General features: G+C 38.2%; 1 protein-coding gene across 1 annotated transcript in view; it reads right to left on the bottom strand.

The window, feature by feature from the left end:
* Positions 1-18,534, bottom strand: part of CDKAL1 (CDKAL1 threonylcarbamoyladenosine tRNA methylthiotransferase) — a 731,528-nt gene that overhangs the window by 564,625 nt on the left and 148,369 nt on the right. The window contains exons 6-7 of the mRNA XM_075213134.1: positions 16,134-16,230; positions 989-1,037 (exon numbers count right to left, since the gene is read on the bottom strand). Coding sequence (XP_075069235.1) covers positions 989-1,037; positions 16,134-16,230 — 146 coding nt within the window. The remainder of the gene's footprint in view (positions 1-988; positions 1,038-16,133; positions 16,231-18,534) is intronic.

Raw genomic sequence — 18,534 nt, 5'->3', positions numbered from 1 at the left:
ACAAACTCCCCACTTACTTTCCTACTCTACAATCTCCCCTATTAATCCTATACCCTCAAAAATCAGGCTACCCAGTCCCCTGTGCTAATAACAACCTTAACTAAAATATATAATCTTTCTCTCTCCCTGCTGATATCTTTCCAGCAGAATGCCTATTGAAAAATAAAAAATCTCAAATGACTTCTCCAAGTTTCTTGAGACTTGCATACACTCACCACACTTTCTTTACACACACAGCCCTTTGGACCCTCTTCAGTCAAGCTTTTGTTCCCAACACTTCTCAGACACTGCACTAACTAAATATTAAATGTGCTCAAACGGGAGCTGGTGATGCCATTAACTGAATTATTCTACCAGACACTTAACAGGAGTGATCCCAGAGCACAGGAAGAGAAGAAATGTATAGATGACAGGTGAGAACACACCTAGAATACTATGTTCAGTTCTGGAAACCATATCTCCAGAAGAACGTATGCATATAAAACATTGCAAGGAATGGCTACTAAAATTTTGCATGGTCTATACATCACAAAACTTACCATGAAAGACTAAAATATCTCAATATAAATACATAGGAACAGAGAAGGGAGAGGATTAATATGATAGAAGCTTTTAAGTAGTTTTCAAGGTTTTTAATAAAAATTAGTACAGAGGAACATACATCAAATTAGGAGGCTATCAGGTTTCAGGGATACTGGAGTTAGAGCCAAATGGGTAGTTGAAACATAGAACAGCCCCTCAACAAAGCTGCTAGAAGCTAATGTGGTAGATATGGAAATTTAAGATGCATGGAATAGACATAATGATATCCTAATAGAGAAGGAAAAAAAATGTTTCTAAATAGGAACTAAGATTTTAAGCAATAAAATGGGCAGAATAAATGGGCCTCTGTTGGCATTATGTTTCTATAATTCTGCAAGGTTAATAGATATTACTTTAAATATCTGATCAATTGCTTAATTAAAAAAAAAAAAAAAAAAGTCCTCACCTTTAATTGTTTCTTCAACAACTTCTACTACTCGATCAATCTGTTGTACCTGGTAAAGTAAGAAAGATAGACATTTTAAAATTCTTGCTGTACTCAAATGGACATTATGACGGAATTTTTTTTTTATTAACTGTGGTTCATGTACATTTAGGAAATTTATTATGAACCTTAAAATTAAACTCGGAATTTTAAAGTAATGCATAGACACACTTTTATTGGGAGTAACACCTAGTTCCTTTAAATGCATAAAGAGAAAGTGTCACAAACCTGATTAAAAAAAATATTTATGTAGCAAGTAGCCCTGAGATGGTGGTGTAGAACCTTAAATTTGTCACTTACAGAATTTTTATTTTTAAACTGACTTTCGGTATATCAGCTTTTTGTGGCTGATGTCTGTAAAAGTAGGTGGAAAGGTGGAACTCTGGAATGTATGTTTGGAGCAAAGACAATACTGTGATAGCAGAAATGGAGTCTGCACTGATTGTCTGTCTAAGTTTGCCATGTAATCAAATATATGAGTTTAAACAGATCAACTGTTCTGTGCATAACTGCTAACATGGCAGTTTATCTATTGATTCAATTAAATTACTATAGTGATGGGAGATGGACTTTCCCAGAAATATAGTAGTGTGCAACTAAAATAATTTTTTTTGTAAAATGTGTAAAAAGCTGCTCTGAAACGCAAACAGAGGTAACTCACAACTTTGAAACAAAATATTGTTTTTTACTTTAGTTCCATTTTAAGCAAGTAGATTCAAAAGTAGAGATATTCTGCATTTTTATTAGGGATCACTGTAACAGGATGAACCTCCTATGCCACCCTGTCAATGCTGCTGGGGACTGACTGGGCTTGCCTTGCCACCACCCCCTTTCTTTATCCCAAATTGCGCCCCTCTAATGCTGTAGGAGGGGCTTGTTGCTGCCACCACTAGGCTCCTTCGCCGGCAACTAGAACCAGTTAATTCTGGGTAACTTTTGTTGCTAGTGACCCCCCTCACTGGGAACCTGGGCTGGTACCCCTGACCTCTTCCTTTAGATCAGGGATGCTGTGGATTGTTCCCCATGGCCTATCACACTGACCAGAGCTGCAAGGAAGTGGGCAGAGCATTGATACTGGAATGCTGGGTCCTAAGCTCAGAACAGCCGGATAACGAATTAGATTGGTCTAATGTGTAGGTCATAGGAATTGGCAGAGGTAAATAGGCATCATAGCAGAATCTTGAAGCAGTAAAGTTTATTAGCTCAAGTGTCCTAATAAGGACAGTTACACTAGTTTGTGGTACTAGTGATTTTCAGAAGGTACAGATGGTATAATACCACTACTACATTACATGGTCAAACAGTGCACTTTTATACAGAGTTACACAGCTACCTTGGCAGGAGGTAATCCAGCCTGCTGCTCCTCTAACCAATCCAGGTGCTTCATGCAGCCTGAACATAAATCAGTCTGGAGGGGTTTAACACCTTTTTACATTGCTGCTAAATTCACATTAATCTGTGATCACTTGCATCCTGACATAGGAAGTCTACCAGGAAGTCTAATTACCCCCACATGTGCTTTCAGGCTCAACAGATGTGTTGGTCACTCAGCGATGAAAAAGTCTAATTAACATGAGATTATCTGTGTCCAGACAGTTGCAAAAACACATCCCCTCCACACATATGCCTACTTGAGATTTCCTCTAGAAAATTAACAAAACCCAACATGACATACTGTCTCAGAAATCAATACATTTCCATACAAAACACATACCAATATAAAAAGATAAGTACATTTGCAATGATATAAATTGGAGCCTTCTTCACCTATTGAAATACGTTTCTACAATAAATTATTTCTACGTACTTCCAGCAACAATCACAATTATTTTCTTTTCACTGAATATGTGCTTAGAATATTTAGCATTACAGCTTTTAATTGTTGCCATTTTCATAGACAAGCCTTAATTCCAAGGACATAAGGAAAACTTGTTTTTTAAAAAAGCAAAAAATAGTTTTCTTTAGATAAGTAAAGAAACTCTGCAAGTTTGGATGGAACATATGACGAAATTTACAAAATACTACATTGCAAAACTGCCAGATACAATGCAAGTTAAACAATTTTAAGACTAAATAGATCTTGTCAGTTGCTAAAAACCTTCACTAAATAAGATTTCCAGAAAGCTCTAAATCTAAAGTCAAGGGCCAAACTTAATTCACTCATAAAGGGCAGAAATGTTCTTTAAAATCGGTATTACTGCACACTCACAGTCCTATAAAACGTTAAGAGAAATTGAACATCACTACAGAAAATCCAATATTTGTTTTAATCGCAACTTTTCATTGGCAAACAGACATGTAACACATCCTGGTACTGCACAGAAGGGAAACCTGCCACTTCTATTTGTAATGTGGTAAGCACATCTGGTCAGGAATGAGCAACATTGAATGAACAAATTAAACATCATAGGTCAATCATTGTTTCAGGAAATGAACACTGACAACGAGCACTTGCAAACAATCAACATCCAAAATGCTGATTCTTGCATTTGTCAACACAGACATTTCTGACACTCTGCGAATTGTTTATATCCCCGCTATCAACTATCTTATTGAGTCTGAATTCCTTACGATATTACAAGGATATATCGATGTGAGCTCTGCCTTGAGTCCTGTTCTGATCAGGAATATTTGAATTTTGACACTGTTTATACCATCATTATCTTTGGAGGAGCTGATTCAATTGGATTAAAGCTTTGAATATAGGTGCACCTATTCAATATTAGTTCTCCTCTTACAGATGGTCATTTATGTACATGTATATTGAGTATTAGATATTTTTATGATTTATGATATTTGTTTTAATAACTTTTTTTATACATCCACACTGCAATACAAGTTTTTTTTGGATTACTTGAAGAACCACTGCAACTTGTTTGTTATTTATGACATTTAACTGGGAATCACATGCAGTGTTTCTTTGTCATAGACATACACAAGCATGTATTTACATATGTTGCCATCCCAGGCAACTTCACACACCACCAGTTTAATACATAGGGCTAATTCAGCCCATGATGTAATGTTGTAAATGGTCGTAATAAAGACTATAAGCATACAAAATAAGAATGACATAACCAGTGGTTTGCCAAGTAAGCAGTTCCATACCTTTCCACAAACCCAGACAGAACTCAAGTTCCCAAAGTTCTCTAATAATGACAAGTGGTGGATGCTTCTATCTGCACCCGACATGTGGTGGACCCACACCCCCTCCTTCCCTTGTGTACACAGCCTGATTCCAAACCAAGAAATATATAAAAAACATTTAATATTCTTAAAAAGGGCCTCCATCAGCAACAAACTTTCAGCAGTGCATATACAAGAAAACCAAGAGTACCCCATAACATTGTTGTCATTCCACATATTTCCAGATACCTTGGTGAAAGATGCTCCCCGGAGTCAAATTCCTGGGTAGACCTGGGAATTAGATCTGGAACCATTCATACTACACCTCGACCCGGATCGTCTGGGTTTGCCCTGGGTTTTTGGTGCAGTGTGAATAGGGTATAAGCCACAGCAGACATGGATGCCATGATACTCCAGGGCTAACAGCCTGCCGTTTTAACTTGGAGCACTGCAAATGGCTCTTTGCATTGAAACTGCTGGCTGTGAGCCCTAAATCTCATGGAGGAGCAGACGTGATCAAAGGCATATTTCTTCTGAAAACTCCCTAGGTCCTACTAATTAGGGGAAGAATGCTTTATTCCCAAAAACAATAATTCACAGAACTATCCTTTAGCAGTACAATATAGATTTCTTTTTACATATGCAAAGTATAGACTTAACCTACGGATACATTTAAATTTTCATACAGCTCACCCTCACTAAGTGAACATTTTATTTTGTCCTGCTAGGCTAGCTAGTAAACCTAATTTAAACTAAATGTAATACTGGTTTAGAGTAAAAGGCGACATTTATCCATTAACTAATTACTTTGCTACATGCCAGCATGTACATTTGAACACCCAGGCAGCTGTTAGCAAAAGGTGTTGCAGAGGGCTAATACTACGACCAGCTCTCCCTTTTAGGAGTAGTATACTTCTGGAGGTGGGAAAAAAAGAAAAACCGTTATAAAATATGTTAACTGTGGGTTACATTGGTGCTTATTGCTTCCTCTTGCCTAAACAGCATGCAAAAAATATGATTTTAAATGCCGCTTTCCATGTTTAAATCACAATTTTCCATCGGAAAGCCTCACATATTTGAAGCAGCATCACCCCCTCTGGCAAAATCTGATGTAAGATGGACTGGAAGGCTTTTTAAGCCGGTGACAATTAATTCAGCTGCACTCCTTGAGATAAGTGGATGCCCTGCGTGATCCCACTATTTTTTTTATATAGATTTAAAGCAAGACATGGCACCAGAAAGCAGCTGTCACAAATAGCTTGCAAGTTGAAAGCTATTCGTCTCATTCAAATAATCAGAACTACATTTTGTTCCATTTGGTTTGGAGGGCTGGCTTGCTTATTGAAAACTTCAGTTGCATCAATTTTAATTAAATTGCTTACTTCTACTGAAAGTGTATGCTTGTCTGTGTGTTCATTTTCACTTCTCTACTCTATAATTTTGAGGTTTAAGCCACCAGCAGAGAACAGAAATGTATTATTGCGTATGAGTGCCATGGAAACAGATGGCTTAAGAAAATGATTCACCACTACATTAAAACAGAAAAAGTCAGTCTTTTCAATGTGTAAGTGTAGTGGTTAAAGTAAGAAATTTTTTAGCCAGTAGACAAGTCTGCTTACCCTAAAGCTTTATGTTCATCATGATTTATTTTACCTTGCACATAAATTCACCGATGTGTATGAAGTGTCTCAATTACAAATGAAAATTAAAAATTACATTTAAAATAAATTAAAAAGCCCCAAAAACATAAACCCATATATTGATAAACTAGAGAGACATGATTATGTACAAAATACAAGTTTTTAATAAAACTACAGAAAGTTAATATTTATGTTTACATAATCCTGAAGAGCTGAAATTAGGCAGGTAAAAACGGATTGTTACATATAATAAATTCTGAATATTTCATGGTGATTTCTGAAACAATGGTTATTCTCTTCCAGGCTGCAATGATTTCCAATGATAGATATGGATGTCAGAATGGAGTAATTTTGAAGTACAGATGTTTATTAAAGAACAGGTACTGTGTTAGATGCTAAAGGAAAGTGACTGCTTTATGCTTGGAGTAAAAGCGGCGGGTAGACCAGTCATCGGTAGCAAAGACTCAGGTTTATGTTTATTAAAAAGGGCAGAAGGGCAGAGACACACAAACTCACACCTGACTGTCATCTCTTTGCTAGATACTCCAGACTCTGAACTGATAAACCTACAGGCTCACATACTTCTTATGACTTCCATTAAGATCTGAACACATTTAAAAGGTCACATTTATGCAGAAATTAGGACAATTCTAAAGGTTCACACACTTTCTAGCACAATTGTAGTTATGAGGACTCTGCAAACAACTTCAACCAAATTAAAAGCATACTGCTCTGTACCTCTGACTGGGGGATATTGCGCGGAGGAGGGGAGAGTGGAGATTAAGAGCACTGCATTCCTGCATTTTAAATACCCGGGATGTCTTTACACTGGCCAAAGGCTTAAGTCTATTATATATAGGTGTCGTCGTGGAGACACGGTTCTACTGTATTGCTGAAGGATGGGTGGGGAAAATAAAACCTGGTTAGCAGAAACGGCATCATGTGGCTATACAAGTCCTATGAGTGGAAATGTATACAGTGCCACGCAACGCAAGTTGTCTAGGGTCTTTGACTAGGCACAAGCAAGTGGGAAGGAAGATAAGAGCACATTTTGCTTCATAAAAATTACATTTAAAATACATTTAAAAGTACTTATTTCTGAGCAAAGACTTTTGAGATGTTTACATAAAAATGTATTTCTGCATCACACATATGGTGTGAAAATAGCAGGACATCAGAAGCTATATTGCATGACAAGATGGAAAGTTGTGTTAGCTAAGGTAGTTGTGTTAGCTAAAATAATTACCATTTGTCTCAAATGTCCATGGTAATGAGGTGTGGCATAGATATGGGCTGCTAGTAATCAGAACAATGTCTGAGTGACTTATTATAGCTAGCTGGCAGCCCAAATTAGTTATCTATATCTAGGTCAACAGATAATCTAGATGGTAATTAGGTTAGAACTTCCAGATATATGTATTAATATAAATGTTATTGGATCAAAATTTATCACAAACTCAGATCGTGTAAGTCTGAGGATACAATGTGTCAAAAGTCTTAATGTTTCACGCAAGCGTAAACCGTCATTCCCTAATGCAAAATTGTAACCCTTTGTTAAATGTATACAGCCAAATAGTTAATTAAGTCAAGCCATTCCACTGTAAATCAAGGTAACAGAAACAGTATGTCTAATAGTTAAATAAAAGGCAGACTCCTGCTGAAAGGGGGAGGATTGGGACATCTTGACCTTAGTCCGTTTGTAAATAGCCAGGAATATAAGGAGAGCAGTATGTCAATGGATTCATTTTTTCTTGGAGGATCCTGACGTTTGTAATATCAGCACAAAAGACAAGGAGCAGGCATTGTGGTGCCGCTGGAGGAAAAACTACCAGGACAGGGTCTGAGTGACCCAGTGTCCCAGGCTGGGTGACATAGAAACGGTCTAGCTAAACAGCAGCGGTAATACTTGCAGGAGGATAAGAATCTGAAGGATACGGAGATTGATACTGTTACTTTAGAGTGCTGACTGCAAGAGGTTGCTGGAGGGCACATGTTACCATTTACCCTGTACCTTGTGAACGTCTTAAGGTAATGTGTTGCCATAATAAAGCCTTAATTTGGATATATTCTGGTCTGCATGAGTGAGTTGAATCCCACCACCGATGTGTGTATGTGTGTGTGTGTGTGTGTGTGTGTGTGTGTGTGTGTGTGTGTGTGTGTGTGTGTGTGTGTGTGTGTGTGTGTGTGTGTGTGTCTATGGGAGTAGTGATGTGCCTGGAGTGATAAACGTAATGTGTTACAATGTATGTATGATATACTGCATGATTTGTTACGTACTGTGTTCACTTATTGCTCGGTTTTACATATTTCATGTACCTATACGTTTTCCAAACAGGTCCAACATACCAGGATCCATATAAGACTCCAGTATCAGGTTGTGAAAACTGCAACATCAGGTAGGTGAGACCACCACCGTTTTAATACATAATAGGTCATGTGTAAAGAGGCACAAACACCCCCATGGTGGGGGTCACACCATCTATGGCAGCACACAACTTTTCCTGCTTATCTGTGGAGGAGGGCACATAAAGTTGCTGTACTTTGAGCCCAAATTCCTCTTGGAGGCACTGGGTGTACATGGTGTTATGCCATGCCTCCATGTCATGTCTCCTACTGAAAACTATCAAATTCCATTCCCTTACCTTTACAGTACTCGGTAGTGTCCTACTTTGCCCCCAGAGGAGCCTAAGTTATTTGTGGCATGGATTCAACAAGGTGCTGAAAACATTCCCTAGAGATGCTGATCCATGTTGACGTGATAGCATCAAACAGTTGCTCCGATTTGTCGACTGCACATTAATGCTGCCAAAATTCCAATCCACCACATCCCAAAGGTGCTCTATAAGACTGAGATCTGAAGACTGTGGAGCCACCAGCCTGCACCATTTACACAAAGCCGGATGAATCCATGGATTCATGCTGTTTATGCCAAATTCTGATCCTGCTATAAGTGTTTGTAAACTTCACCTGTCTAGTAACGGTGAGCCTGTTCCCACTCTATTCTCAATTTCTAGTTCTCAGCTAACAGGAGTGGAACCCTGATGTGGTCTTATGTTGCTCTAGCCCTTTCACTTTAAGGTTTTATGTGCTGTGTGTTCGGCACCACTGTTGTAATGCATGTGTATTTGAGTTACTATTGCCTTCATGTAACCTTGAACCAGCATGGCCATTCTCCTGTGACCTCTCTGTTTTATAATGAAGGCAGTATGGCATACTACCGTTTGCCAACTCTCCCAGACTCCGGAATTTGGCGGACAGGCAGGCGCAGCGGCAGCGCGACCGACAGCCGGGCGCAGCGCGACCGACAGCCGGGCGCAGCGCGACCGACAGGCACTTTATTTATGGCCTGTCCACTTCACTAGGTAGAGAGACAGATATATGTATAAATAATCTCTGTCTACCTATATACAGGGAGAGAAGAAGATACACACAAGATAAAGAGAGAACTTGTGAAAGATTAAAGTTTAAATATGTTTGCCAAACTTACTAAAGGGCATTACTTCTGATGCACACAGCCACAGCTGAAAAAAATCCAATTTTGTTTCTTATCCTTCCCATGGCAGCTGCACTTTCCCCATCTGACCTTGGACCAGATTTACAATACTGTTTCAGAGACAAATATTCCGGACAGAGTATTTAAAGTGAAAAATGTTCTTTAGTGTTCCAGTAATATATACAATGCCTGAAAGAAAACTCCATTACAAAACAAAAACAGAACGTGCAGAGTACAAGATAAATCTGCAAAGAGCATTAAAGAGCAATGGAGTTATACATTTTAAAAATGTTTACTTTCCTACTTATTAATTACATTTGTTTATACGGAGTGGGTGAAATACACGTCTGTGATATCAAAAAAACATTGAAATAAGACTCACTATCAATTACTATTTGAAGAAATTAAACAACGCACCAAAATGTTGGTGTATACCTCTTGGAATAATCTTTCCACAAAGCCAGTGTGTGCATCATGTACTGTGAGTATTGTCTGCAGTGTAGTAAACATTCTTGAGAAATGTTTCTCTACAGCGGTGCATGTGAAGAGGAGATCTATGAAACGCTGGAGGCTGCTTATGATGGGAAAATTATCGTCCCTAGGCCCCTATTAATTACCCACCGCATTTTAGACACTATGTATTTCAATCCTCATCGCAAACATAAGGTTTGAAATATCGTGCATAGTTATTAAAAAAAAAAAAAACTTCAACAGAAACAGTAGTCATGAAAAACTGCTGTTCCTGCGAAGACCCCTCTCCTATGTCCTCTATGGTCACTATCGCAAGTGACCACTTTTGTGATGGTGACTGGAGGGGAGAGCAGTAAGATGCGGTGAGGGATCCCTTTACTGCAATGCTCTTCATAGCAGAGTATTGCAGTATGTGTTAATTGCTTTTTCATTACTTCTTAAATTGTGGTATATAGCAGTCCCCATAGACATCTATGGGGACTGCTCTGGATTTCGAAAAAAAATGCACTGTTAATAAATGTGCACATTACTCAAATGAAAAAAAAACTACACAATAATAAATAGGCTACCAGTACTTTGCTCCACTAATTCTAGATGCTTACCAAGGTGTTCTTTTTTAGGTTCTCAGAAAACAGATAAAGTTTTAAAGAACTTGTTGATTCCCATTCAGGGTGTATTGATCTGTACTACTCACTACTGCTACTGTGAAACTCTGAGTCTGCGGATGCGATACTATTTAATTATTTGTCCTATGTGAGATCTATATTTTAATCACTAAAATTTATTATGGGAAAGCTCTTGCAAAAGTTTTTATTTTGAAGCTACATCTGTGCGTCAGATGAAATATTGTATTTAATCATACAAGGACTTTTTAAATATCTAGCAAACCATAAATAACTTTTTTACAGTAAGCGTTCACAATCGGCCTGCAGTCAGTTTGCTCCAAGTACCAGGTGCTTGATTTCAATTTAGCCACATCTTAGTATATAATCACTTTATGAAAATTGCTCTTTGCTGGCATCATACCACTCTATTCTAAGTTCGGATTTTTTTTTTGCTCATCATATATGCACTTCATTTATAGAACTACAGTGGTTTGTCATGTTTGTTCCAGTGTCTATACTACACCTGGGGGTAAATGTATCAAGCTGCGAGTTTGCAACTCCAGCGATTTTCTCAGGAGAGTTGAAACTCGCCGATGTATGAAGCTGAGATTTCATGCAAAATCGCCAGAGTTGTGCTTCTGTCAAAATCGCGGTTTGCAAAATCGCCAGTGATCAAACTCCCGACTGTTTGCCACTGCAGCTATACAGCTCTCAAATGTATGAAGCTGCGAGTTAGCAAACTCAGGAGAGTTTGCTTCAAAACACGCCAGATACAACACGCTGCTTGATAGCAGCGTGTTGTACAAGCACATCACTGTTACACTGCCCTGACAGTGTTAAAATGTTAAAGAACAGATAAAAGTTGAAAAAAAAAAAAAAAAGCGTGAGCTCCCCCCGCTATTAATGCTTAACCCTAGTGCTGCCTGACTAGTGCTGGTCCCGTGAAAATCGGGGAAAAATTTTGCGTGGGGTTCCCCCGATTTTCACTTTACCAGCACTAGGCAAACCAGCCAGGGTTGGCGGCACTATAGCAGGGAGACGCGCAGCAGGGGTCCCCCTGCCATAATGACTAACCAACCCTAGACTGTTCAGCGCTGGGCTGGATTCCCTAGGGAGTGGGGTCCGCTGAAAAAAACGAGCGGGCCCCCCCCCTAGAAAGAACCAGCCCAGTGCTGATAGCACTAGGGCTCTTCCTACCACCCCTGGGCTGTGGGTAGTAGGGTAATACGGCGTAAAGTAGTTAAAAAACAAACTGACACCAATTTTGTTTGTGGAACTACAAGTCCCAGCCAGGTTGCCAAAAACAGTGTGGCCATGCTGGTGCTTGTATAACTACAAGCACCAGCATACCCACGGCAGCCAGGGCATGTTGGCATTTGGAGAACCACAAGTGCCAACATGCCCTGACATCCCTGGCTTGCTGGGCCCTGTAGTTCCACAAAGAAAAAAGTTTACAAAGCCACAACACCCTCTTATAAACCACATACATTTAATAAAAATAATAAAACCCACAATAAAGACACTAACCACCCTCTTTTAAACCACAAGTATTTATTAAAATAATAAAACCCAAATACTTACCGATGATGCCTTCTTTCTTGCTCCAATGTCACTTATTATTTGTAAATCCATCTTGCCGGCTGGCTTGCCCCAGTCCCAGCCATTGATACCTCCATAAGGGAATCTGTGCCATCAGGAACACTTCGCCCAGAAGGGGCCCATATTTGTACATCCCGAATCTTGAGTCTTGATTGAAGATAAAAATAAAAAAAAGCCAGGAGCCGCCGCAAACACCTCCTACCTAGTAGGAGGTCCGTTCCGCAATGCTCTTACGCTGTTTGCGTAAGAGCTAAGTACTGTAATATGGTATTTTCCCACGCTAGTGGGGAAATCACATAATACTGTATCTAGCGCTTACGCAATTAACGTAGCGCATTGCGCATGCGCTATGCTACTTGCGTAACCTGTATTTACTGTATTACAGCTCCGGCAGCTGTATGACAGGTCAGTGTAACAGTGATGTGTTTACATCTCACTGTTACAACACAGGAGAGTTTGCCAAACACAGGAGAGTTAGCTAAACTCGGGAGTGTTTACATCGTTCAAAATCGCCAGAGATGACCAGCGATTTTGAACATGAGTGTCAAAATCGCAGCTTGATACATTTCCATTTTTTTTTAAAAAAATCGCGGGTAAACACCCGCGATTTGCCGCGATTTAAACACGCTGGCAAACTCGCACTTTGATACATTTACCCCCTGGAGTCTTAAGGACACTTTCTAAACAATTCTTGATTAGCAGTTGTATTTTTATATATTTACTAGAATAAGTAATATTGTTTATGATTTATTTTTTTCAATCACTTTGGGAGGTTAAACACATTTTTGCTTAAACTTTTCAGCTACTCTACGGCAGTTTAGGCTTATTTTTGTTGCATTGTCATAAGCACTTCATAATTTACATACCCATTCCATGTGTGCTTTACCCCCAACAGTTCACATTTGAAAAATTAATTGTTGGGGTTCATAGTCCATTTAGCCTGTTCCAGTAGCATACTAAGATCTATAGGTTTACTGTTATATATTGGTTATACATGCATACTGTTTTATCAGTATGCTTGTATAACCAATTGCAAACATAAGACATTTTACCAATGACACAGAAGAGGAATATTGGTCTAAAGGTGCCAGCATCTTTCACTGAGTATACTGAAGTGCTTTGTAAGCATGTTTCTGCAATAGACCTCACACTTAGCTGCCAGTTCACAGAAAGTAAGCCATCTACTTAGACAGACATGCACACAAGAAAATGACATAGGTGTGTGTAACATTATTGCTACCAGGGTCTGGCCGAAAAGAAGCAATAATTTATGGAACTATTTTAACATCATATGGTAAGTCTGTTAGACTGAACTTAAGAGAACCATTACTACTTCCAAAATGACTATTGCCATGGCTTGCTTCGTGAAAAGATACTTTACAAATAAGTTAATTACTTTTTTTTTTAAGTGATGACAAAACCTATTATTTTTTTTTTGCTTTGTTTTTTTAAACGATGTGTTGAAGGCAGTTCATATTCTACAAATCTCAAGACAACTTTGTTTACCTTCAATACATATGTATAAAAAGTCATGCAACATGTTTACTCCGGTTTATCAAAATAGGTTTCAAGAAGAAAAAAAGTGTAGCAGTATGCTGTATGTTTATAAAACTGATAAAACACAGCTACAGAAAGATTAAGACCACCACATATGGCACCTGTAATTACATCAGAGCAAGTAAGATAGAGAAGCAGGGATGCCCAAAACTGGAATTCCATCTTCATAACTTTCTCTGCTGTTCTGTGGGTTTGGAGTACAAAGTGGAGATTTTGAACAGAATGCCATCTTTACACTGAAATCATCATTGGCCAAGCATACCAATGCTATAAACCTAACAGGTGTCTATTTTTGAATATTTTAAGTATGTTTTTGATGCACGTCAACAAATATAATTCACAATACATCATGCAAGTTTTAATTTAATATAAAGCTGATGTCTACTTTTTCGAATTAAAACATCTTCTATTTGGATAATCCTCTCAACTACCCATGCAGTCTCTTGGTGGGGAATACCTCCCACAAACAAACCTCCCACAAACACAATGAGACCCTGCCCAAAGTAACTGATGAACAGTCATTAATATAAAACTGATAAAAAGGCAATTTCAAATTACTAGTCCAAGCTAATCAGAGTAAATTAAAAAATGTCTAGATTGGAGGGGCATAGGGAATTTTCCCCTTGATTGGACGAGTGTTAATTTAATTATTGGTAAAACACAACCATGATCTCTTATCTGAAAACAAACAGGAAAAGAACCATTACATTTTCGCTGTTGCTTGGTGATAAGTAATACCAGTAGAATATATTACACCATGTGTATGTATAGAACATGTTGGAGGTTCAAGCCATGAAATATTGTGGTGAAGGTGGGAGGAAGGCATTGCAAAAGTGGCCTGAATGGGGAGTTGGATTTGAAAACCAGTCTTGGCACCTACTAATACACTACATTGGGGGAGAAGTATCTGAAGAGAGATTGCCATCCAAGACTGGACAGCCCATTAACTAACAATTTATCAGGAAACTTCAGCATATTGTAGGCATAAATTATACTCTACTGTTTGACAAGCCCAATGAGTGATGACTGATGTATGGCATAAGAACTGTAGAGGTGGGACTCATAAGGCAAAAGTCTACCATTTTAATTCTTTACTTTTCTTTTTTAAATCAAATAAACTTTTATTGCGTTTTTCTTTTTTTTTTTACATTTTAAACATCAAAAAAGCCCATAACAATAGACTTAATCCCCAACTATAAACTAATGCTTTACTTTTAAAAATAGTTAATAGGTCTTTCTGAATATAGTTCCCTTAGTATGTCTGTGCAAATATGCATTTGCATTGTTGTTTTAACAATTGATCCACCAGATAAATGTGCAAGCTTTTCTTCCTTTTCAATATTTGAAATAAGACCACCAAAACCTGAAAAGGTTGAGGAGGATATTTAGTAGACATAGGGACACTTAGAAACAATCTCATTTACCCACACTTTGCACTAAACCACCCACCATGATAATTAGTTCTACTTTTCCAACCAGTAATTCTAGCACTTGCTGCGTTGTCAGATGTGTTAATCCTTGTTCTGAGCAGGCACAGGAACCACAAGACAGATTTCCAGTGTCTGCAGCTCATCTATATTAAGAGTATCAGAAATGGGCCTCAACCCCATTCTATCCAAAACACACTTAAACCCAGTACATTTTGGGGTAGACCAATCTCATTTTTCAACAAAGCTAAAAACATTCATGCATCCAAAAAACATAACAAGACTGTTGGCAGGTATGTGCTAACAAAGCCATAAAGAAAAGAAAAATGGAGTTCTTCATAGAAAGATACATAAATATTAGATAAATTGATGCTATGCATCTACAATGAAATAAACTACAACATGCACAGATGTTGTCTGTGAGATATTACACCTTATGAAAATGTGAGCAAATTATGCAAGGCAAAAGTAATATTATGGCTAAATCAATTAGTGTTTCTTGGAAGCTGAAAATACATGCATTCACTTTTAGTAACCGCTATCATCATTGCACAAAAAAAGCGTGTGAATCAAAGGTGTGTAAGTAAATGTGGCCTTGAATGATGGAGCTTTAGTAGAGAAAACAGCATAAAGTTTTAAAATTTTCAGCTGAAGTTAAAAATGATATGTACCGAGTGTAGGCAGTACATGGTACAATGACAGCTACACCAACCATTGCCTGAGTTTCTCTACGTGCTGCAGTTCTCACAGCAAGGCGCACTTTGAGATGCAATTTGTAATCCTCTGTCTCTAAAGTGATAAAGTGTATGTAATTCTTGAAAGGCAAACTTTTCTTCTCATGCACAGGTGAATAAAATTATTTAGTGATGAGATTTAAGTGAGAAATATGAGTAACAAAGAAGATGACCAATTGTTAACAATGATGATAAAATGACTAGTTGATGTTTGTGGTCTGTCTGGAACATCCTCCAACAATATAAACATTTAAAAATATCTTTCAAGTGTCCATGAGTGCAATTTTCAATATTTGGGACAAAAGCCATACCATAACTTAGATAACTAGAAGTAGGCTTTTATAATATTAGCAAAAAATATATTAGATATTTGCATAATTATCAAATTAGTAAGATCAAGGATAGTACAACACAGAGCAACATATTGGCACCCTCTTAGAACATATAACCTTACCCCTATTATACTGAGGCCTTTTAGATATTCTTGACGTGGTTGAGCTTGGGGAACACATCCAGCCAGAACAACTTTTTTATTCTCCTCTTGAGCTTTTCTGAAACACAAAAAAAAAAAAAATAACAGGTTATCATGTGAAATTAAATGAAGGATAGTAGTGGATATAGGGTAAAAATAGGACTGCAATATTGAGTCTGGGGGGATTTATACAATTGAAAACAGATTGGCGGTTGCTTACTCTGGATTAATTTCAAATATAAGTGCAGGATCACAGGAGATCCAAAACAGGTTGAACTTGATGGACTGGTGTCTTTTTTTTTCAACCTCATCAACTATGTTACTTACCCTGACCAAGTTTCACTTTGAGCCAAGCACCATTTCAATGTAAAATTTAAGGTTTAATCACGTCCCCACAATAAAACAAGACTACACATAAAAATAGGTACACAGGATCAGTGGTTCTGACATGATATCTCTAGGCTTCCAGAGTACTTCCATCAACACCTAAACATTTTCAATATCCTATTAGGGTTGCAGTTGGTGAAGCAAAACTGCTACCTGGTATAATTATAGTTAATTTATAAACAACACACTTTCTCCTCTTTTCTCAGACCTGCCCTATTTTCCACTAGACTGTAAAACTCTGTCAAGAACAGGGTTCTTCCTACCCTTACTTGTCTACCTTGTATGCCCCGTTTTATGTATGCTCTATGCTCTGGTTTCCCCACTGTCACGGTTTACAAATAAACAAAAGTAAAAGTTACCACTTCAGCAATGTCACAATATCTGTGATTTACCGGACTAGCTGCATAAATTCACAGGGTGGCACTATCGGATGGTCAGGCCTACCTCAGTGACCAATATAAACTGGACTGTATGAGGTTGTTATGCCAGTGCTTTGATACTAGTGGTACAACTAGGCTGACACTTTGTATGCCTGTGTAAGTTTTATATAAACTTAGAAGTGGTTAAAACATACTTGCCAACTCTCCCTAATAAGGGTGATCTCCCTCACTCCCTGAAGACTGGTATTCCCCCGTGATGCTGAGCCAGTAAAAGACGTGGTTGGTTTCGCCATCTGTGGCATGATGAGATCAGAAATTGTGTCCTATGTCCTTGTATTTATGCCTATGGAGGTGGCCATTTTCATGGAGACCAAGATTTAATCAAAGACTGACAGGTAACACAACATGACTTCAGTAATGGAGACAGAAATGGAGACAGAAATGTTAAAGACACTTCAGTCTCTAGAGATTCATTAGCTGCTTTTCTTTAAGCATAGTTGCCATGTCTGGGAGAGAAGGCAACGCATTTCTGGGAGACCTCCCATGTGAGAGCAGGACAACCTCCCGGTTCTCGTCCCCGCAAAAGATAAGTGGCGGAGCTTAATGAAGCAAATACTGCGTAATCTTAGACCATCCCCTGCTATAATTGGCCAAAATTGTGACAATAGTTTAGGGGGCGGGCCAAAATGATGCGGTTCGTCAAGCCCCGCTGCCGCACACCCACCTCCCCGTGATCTTCCTGAAGCCAACAAGAAAAAGTTGGCAAGTATGGGTTAAAATGACATATACAATCAAGTATTTCAGCAAAGAAAGATACTAAGGAACTGCAGAACCACTGCTGAATACAAACTGTTAAAGAGGATGCCACCCAACAACTTAAGATATTAAATTATTTGGTTTTGTCTTCTCTTTGTAAAATACATATCTAAGCAATTGAAGGAAAAAAAAAAAAAGTCTGAGTTCTCTCTACCAATATTACAACCTCGCCACCTAGTGGTTGCCAAAAATAGAGCTTATTCAGACAGTGCCAAAAGGATCTGTTCTTGACAATCATATCACTTGAGTTCACTCTAGGCCACTGTTAAAATTTATTATGCATTAAAGTACTGAATAAAATGAACCATTATGTTCAATGTTATTAAAAGAAACAAAACAAAAACCGTGGACTGTGGCCAGATTTAGTGAACTTGAAATACTTTTCAGATTATTGCAGTTCATGTCTGGGATCTCTGCTTCAATCACAACTGGGTAAAACCCGGGGAAAAAACATTTGCCAGAGATAGAAGTTAATCCTGAGACTGTTATATAGTTTACACTGTGTTCATTTTAAATGAAAAGGGTCCAAGTTATTGATTTTTACATTTTGATCACTTTTCGCATGTAGAAGATTTAAGCTTTGTGTTTTTGCTTAGCAAATATAACCAACATCCATGTATCAATCTACAGACAATACAAACATGCAGCTTCTATTTAAATCATGCCCTAAAAAGAGTCTGCCTAGAGCAAGAATGTCAAACTCAAAACCCCACTTGGGCCAGAAAATCAAAGTCTAAGATTGTGTGGGACGCAAAAACACTAAAAAGAATTAAGTAACCATCATCAGCTCAAACAGGGTA

The sequence above is a fragment of the Mixophyes fleayi genome, chromosome 5, assembly GCF_038048845.1.
Source record: "Mixophyes fleayi isolate aMixFle1 chromosome 5, aMixFle1.hap1, whole genome shotgun sequence".
Taxonomy (NCBI): domain Eukaryota; kingdom Metazoa; phylum Chordata; class Amphibia; order Anura; family Limnodynastidae; genus Mixophyes; species Mixophyes fleayi.
This window is presented reverse-complemented; position numbering and strand designations above follow the sequence as displayed.